Consider the following 6716-nt stretch of genomic DNA (forward strand, 5'->3'; position numbering starts at 1 on the left):
GATTCACGTTTTTGTGGTATGATCCATGAATGAGAAAGCTCACAACATTATACACTAATGCGACACAGTCACCCCTTTGCATAGGCGCTGACTACAACTCAGATAATCACCGTCGCCGCAAGTGTAGTCACGTTGTGATCGATCCACTCGATCCCCTCTCGATGCCGTAGGACGTTACTAGTTCTAAATCCAGCTACAGTCGAAGCTTAGGGCAGAGTATTCGTCAAACTCGACCTGCGAACCCCGCTGAGATAGTCACTGAATTTTCTTGTAAATTGCAAAAAAATATCGTTCATCTCCAATACGCGTAAACATTGTGACTGTCAGTCTATTATAATTAATGTTTATTTTTGTATTTCATTCCCTGATTTTATCATAAATAATTCAGTGTAGGTCGTAGAAGGAGCGTATCTGAATCGCCTACGATAACAAACAGACGTATAAACACAAATCATAGAGCGCTTTTGAACTATGTGAATTATAAATAGAACCTGAAATTTGATGTTAAAATTTCTGTTCAATCTCAATTCGTTAAATCTCATTTGAAATTGACTTAGAAATCCTTTATATATAAACTACGGTATTACGAAGGGATGCTTACATTAAGTGGTGGCAGAACGTCTTGAGAGATGGGCAGACTTTTCATGATGCGCATGCAGTGTGACATCACGCCACGCGCTTATTCACAAACACTACACAAGCGCAACGTGTGAATGTGTTAAACGCGAGCTACATGGTAGGCGGAGTGAGGGGTGTAAGGTTTTTTTCGTTACGGAATTTCATGAATTCGGTCGCCACGCTCAAGGCCTGCGATAAAGGCTATGCAATACCTTAAAAGAAGTTGTAAATGTATCTGGGCTCCAGTAACCACTTAAGATCAGGTGGGCCGTGAGCTCGTTCACCCATCTATGCAATAAAACAAACAAAAAAAAGAAGTTGTAAATGTATCTGGGCTCCAGTAACCACTTAACATCAGGTGGGCCGTGAGCTCGTCCACCCATCTATGCAATAAAACAAACAAAATGCAGTTTTTTTTATGATTGAAGGATTACTGGTGGCCCGGAGGCTTTTCCAGTTTCACCAGGACAGGTGGGCGAGCAAAGGCTCAGCCAGGAGGGGTGGGATTTGCTAACAGCTACCCGAGCGCCTCCGAAGGAGACCTAACAGCTCAAGAGTAGCTGCTTCGCGAATGAATCTACTACCGGATCGGAATCGCGACCTGCTGAGAAGATCCGGCAAGAAACTCAGCGAACTGATACATGGGTTAGATTGCACGTCGTACTCTTTCTTGAGTTCGGCGAGTACGGTTACCGGGGTCCCTAAGCCTGCTCCTAGTGTTAGAGCTGAAGGCGTATAAGGCAAAGGTTGTTGGATCTGAGGGATCCGTAAGGACGTGTCTAGGGTAGAAATTTGCCTCTGGATGTATTTGAACGCCCGTGACCTATCATAATCAACTAAGCTAATAAAACTAATTTCAGGCACACATTTTCAAAAAACATTTTTTGAAGGGTGGGGTAGCCGTCGTTACTATACTTGAGACCTTAGAACTTGTATCTCAAAGTGGGTGGCGCATTTACGTTGTGGATGTCTATGGGCTCCAGTAACCACTTAACACCAGGTGGGGTGTGAGCTCGTCCACCCATCTAAGCAATAAAAAATAAATAAATAAAAGTGAAACATTTGTTGATTAAGCCAAATTGGTGAACACCTGGACTCCTGAACAGTGAACACCTAGCACCAGGTGGCACAACTGGCCATATATCGTTTCAGAAATGACTATATCAAATGAAGTAATGTATTAGTATTGTGTTATTTATATCATTCAAAATTAATATAGTTTGATAATTGAATTTTTAGATAACGATTTGCGCTTCAAAGAACTTTTTGATTTATCTTCAATTTTATAAAACCACAGTGGTAGCTCAGCTGCTGGTAGTACCAAAAATTCTAGACACCGTCCACAAATCCTCTCCAGTGTTACTAACGATGTTTAAGGGTTCCTTTAGAATTAGCGGAGTAGCTTTTCCAGGCTCTTGCAACCACCGATATAAAATATCCAGCCAGCATTCACGCTGAATTCACTTCGTATCGCTGTAAACGCCATTCCTCCCAATCCACTAACGGTGCTTCTAGGTACTTCAAGCACCGGTCACCGTTCTCGTCGAACCCGTCGCTTGCGACGAAGGGCTCGACGAGTAAATTAACTCTCAGACACAGCCCACTGAGTTTCTCGCCGGATTTTCTCAGTGGATCGCGTTTCCGATCCGGTGGTAGATTCTGCGAAGCACGGCTCTTGCTAGGGTTCGTGTTAGCATCGTCGTCAGGTTTGAGCCCCGTGAGCTCACCTACTAATTACGGTTACGCTGGAATAACCTCTCTAGGCTACCAGCTTAGGTAGGTAATTAAAAAAAAAAGCTGTAAACGAAAAATTACTGAAGTAGTGGTAATTTCTATGTAAATAACCTACAAATCGTCCTAATAGTTTTTTTCCAAAAACACTATATATCCCATGAAAATACACAGGGATATAAATATTTTTGGGTGTATTTAATAATTTATAATTTTGCAATAAGCCATTACATGTTTTTATGCTACTACATCAAGTCATACAAATATCAGTTGGTTCAATGTTCAAATTTCGATCGTTTTGAACAAAAGTATGAATCTTATTACAATTTAAAAAATATATTTTTACTTTATATTCTTACATCGCGCACGTGAAGTGAGCAATCTATAAGGCTTTATTCGTTGAACTGATTAATTTACGATAAAAATGTGACGCAGTAGGTATGACACGATTTTGTGGAGGCGGAAAAAATATTCTCTGAAGCGTAGTGTTTATCGGAGGGTTGTTTTGATCCTGTTTCGTTTGACGTTCGGTCGAAAATATTATTGTTACTACAAAATATTTACTTACACATCTTTGACACACACTCGATACTTGAAGGACAAGGGAATTTTCGAAGGACCAGGTTAATAGAAAAGGCTCTTTGTTGAAGAATACATGAATTCTTTAGAGATTAGCGAATATTTTGATACGCATGTGTTTAATGTTCATAAGATTTACAAGATTAACATGATTTTCGGCTTTTTGTTTAATATTAACGACGGAGGTAGTAAGCTGCGTAGGGCGAGGCGTACGGGTAGGCTGAGTAGGCAGCTACTGGTGCAGTATACGCGGAATAGGCTGAATAGGCAAGAGGAGCAGTGTATGCCGCAGCTATAGGAGCGGTATAGGCAGCGGCTACCGGTGCGACGTCACTGACCAAATAACCTGGCTTGGCTGCAGCGAAGGCAAGGACACAGGTGAAGATAAACTGTAAAAATGATACGGTTATAGCTCTTTCTTTGTAAGAAAAATCTAAATGTCCACAAATTTTACTGGTGGTAGGACCTCTTCTGAGTCCGCACGGGTAGGTACCACCACCCCGCCTATTTCTGTCGTGAAGCAATAATGCGTTTCGGTTTGAAGGGTGGGGCAGCCGTTGTAACTATACTGAGACCTTGGAACTGATATCTCAAGGTGGGTGGCGCATTTACGTCGTAGATGTCTATGGGCTCCAGTAACCACTTAACACCAGGTAGGCTGTGATCTCGTTCACTCATCTAAACAATAAATAAAAAAATTATATACAATTAAACGGTAGTCGTAGAAGTGATCACGAAAACTGTAAAGTATTCTTAAAGTCGGAAATAAAATAAAAACACTAAACGCGTGATTGTTCCAGAAAATTCGGTTTATTTATATCTGCAATTCGACTGAAGGAAATTAAATTGATTTCGCAAAAATTGATTTCGAAAAAAAATTTGATTTCGCATATCAATTACTAGTGGCAGATGAAAGTGTAAAATTAGGATGCCTACATTGAAGTCTACGTTGGGTCACCGAGCCAGAGGAGTTAGCTGACTCCGAATTACTTAAGGTTCTAATTTAAAATTCTTTAAACTTTAAAAAAATCGTGCCATTGAATGTTGTTAATTTCGCCCACAGAACCTGATAAGCTTAATTAAATGAACAAATAAAGATATATTAATCCATTAAATACGTCACTTACCAGCTTAAACATTTTGTTTATGTTTTAATTTATGGGAGCTAAAGTTAATAGTGGAACAGAATTCTGACGTCTGATGCCCTTTAGTAAAATTCAATTCGTTTTATACGTTTGCTTTTGTTTCAAGATACTAGTGATGAAACAACCTTCCCGTGCCTGGTTAGAATACTAAGCCATTTGGGCGTTGAAATTCAAATATTTGTCACACTGCACTAGAACAGAGAATAAGGTATTGGCCAGCAGCGGACATCAAGGGCGTATCGATAACCTAATCGATATAATCTAACTCGATAATCTAATATGCAAATGAATTTATTAAATTTAATAACCTGATTGACATAGTACACATATATTAAGCTACAAAATTGTTTTGAGGTCGAAATTTAGCATAGAATCTAACCCTAGTGAACACTAAAAACTGTATTTATTTATGTGTAGTAGTTATGGGAATAGTGGCGAGTAAGAGTAGTTATGGTAAATAATAGCTAAACAATAGCTTCTAATATTAAGTAAATGGATGAGGTTCCGCCTTCTAATCAATAAAACTAGTTAATTAATAAATATAATAGTATATTAGTTTATTCGTAATTTTTCCGTCACCCAATTCCAGTATTTGGCGGAAATCCTATATCAACGTTAGTTGACACATAAATTATGTGACAAAACGCAAACAGAGCAATCAAACATCCATAATTAATTAATACCAAACATCAAATTCGCGAGAAATCTTGTTAATGAACATGTCCATTTAATAACCAAAAAACTGGTACTATTGAGACCCTTATCGGAAAATAGCTGTTTTTCATATTGAGTTGCTTTGGAAATTATTTAAATGTTTTCATAATTATTATATGTTTAGTTATTATCTATCTATAACTTTTATAATACTGTTAATTGTGATCTAGTTCATAAAATGTGTAAATAATATTTTTACTACCATATGTGAGTAGACACAATCTGGGCCCAAATAGGCCGGTCAGAACTAGCGGTGAGACTACCAGCATTATGCCCACATCCAAAACTTAACATAGGTGATGGTGGGGTCCAGGATTACGGAATAGGGAATCTAACTATCGAATGATAATTTAATGGAATTATTGGTAAACCTCATGTTAGGTACATATTTACGAAGAACAATACACCAGCGCTAGAGTCCGAACCAATGCACAATCGAAATACCTTATAAAATACACCGGATGTCTTACCTTTCCAACTACAGACGGTTTTGTAACTATCATTGACTTTGACATTCACACGTTGAACTGCTACTTATTTATTTTATACTTGTACACATAAGGAATGAAAGACAATTATAACAATGCCAATAGTCCAATACCAATATCCGATATAGGCATAACAAGGTCGGATCTGCTTTTTTTTAAATAACGTTTAAGCGATGGGTATAATTTTTAAGCTTATAATATCTCTTTAGACCTTTATTTTAGAGACGAGTCGTATAGGTACAATCTGGATGTTGTTTACCATCTCTTTTATATAGGCGACTCAAACATGAACCTTCAAAAATAAAACAACAGGCGAACAGAAAATACTTCATAAGTTTTTCTAAACACGTTACTGGTTTTTTGAGTGACATAATGTAAATTTTATTTTTAGTAAAAAATGCAAAAGAACCGGATACGAATCCTTGATCTAGTAAGTAATATTTTTAGTAGTGTGCCCTGAATGAGAAGGCCGCGCGTGACTATAATGCTAAACAGGCTAGAGGAGGATATCGGACTGCTTATCCGGGTGAGTAACCTTATTCTATCCAGAGATATACAACAGATGCTTGAATATATAAACAGGCGCGAGTCAATTGTTGATCATTGTGCATCGGCATTTTGAGAATAATACTTGGTCATACGAGTCCACTTTAATCAACATGTTCAAATATGTGAGTACCTTTATGGTTTCTACTATTATTAAATATTGAAAACGATTTCAATTCGACTCCTTGGATAGCTCGTAGACAATTAATTAATACTAATTTTCCCTAACACACGAATAATATTCATTATTTGGACTCTAATTTATTTGTTGCCACTGCAAATAGACAAGCGTAGAGTCCTTATATGCTTACGCCAGGTTCATAGCCAAGTCGCTGCCTACTGACTAATATATTTTATTGTATTGATGAGTGGACGAGCTCACGGCCAACTTGGTGTTTAGTGGTTAGCGGAGCCCATTAACATCTACAACGCAAATGCCGCCACCCACCTTGAGATATGAGTTTTAAGGTGTCAGTATAGTTACAACGACTACCCCGCCCTTCAAGCCGAAACGCATTATTGCTTCACGGCAGAAATAGGCAGGGTGGTGGTACCAGTAGGAATATAATACATTCTGTTTTTTTCAGCTGTTGTTCGCTGCTATTCTTGCGTTTGCTGCCGCAAAGCCTTTGGTGTATGAGTACCCAGTTGCCTACACCGCCCCAGTTGCCGCTGCGTATACTTCACCTGTTGCGTACTCTGCATATTCCGCCTACTCACCTCTTGGCTATTCTGCCTACACCTACTCGGCCCCATACACTTACTACGTTCGCTGATTGACAACCAAAAGGCTATTTTGAATGCGATTGAATTTCGATTATGTGATACAGTTACTAATTATATACAATTAAAATGTGATAGTAATTGTTGTTTTCATTTACTAACGTCTCGTGGT

At 38.4% G+C, this 6716-nt stretch overlaps 1 protein-coding gene across 1 annotated transcript; it reads right to left on the reverse strand.

Annotated features, from left to right (window-relative positions):
* Positions 1 to 3009: 3009 nt before the first annotated feature.
* Positions 3010 to 4477, reverse strand: LOC101735346 (pupal cuticle protein C1B). Its single transcript, XM_004931403.5, has 2 exons — positions 4056 to 4477; positions 3010 to 3317 (listed from the first exon to the last, which is right to left on the reverse strand). The coding sequence occupies exons 1-2, from the start codon at positions 4065 to 4067 to the stop codon at positions 3102 to 3104; spliced, it is 228 nt and encodes a 75-aa protein (XP_004931460.1). The 5' UTR covers positions 4068 to 4477; the 3' UTR covers positions 3010 to 3101.
* Positions 4478 to 6716: the final 2239 nt, after the last annotated feature.

The sequence above is a fragment of the Bombyx mori genome, chromosome 11 (assembly GCF_030269925.1).
Source record: "Bombyx mori chromosome 11, ASM3026992v2".
Lineage (NCBI taxonomy): Eukaryota > Metazoa > Arthropoda > Insecta > Lepidoptera > Bombycidae > Bombyx > Bombyx mori.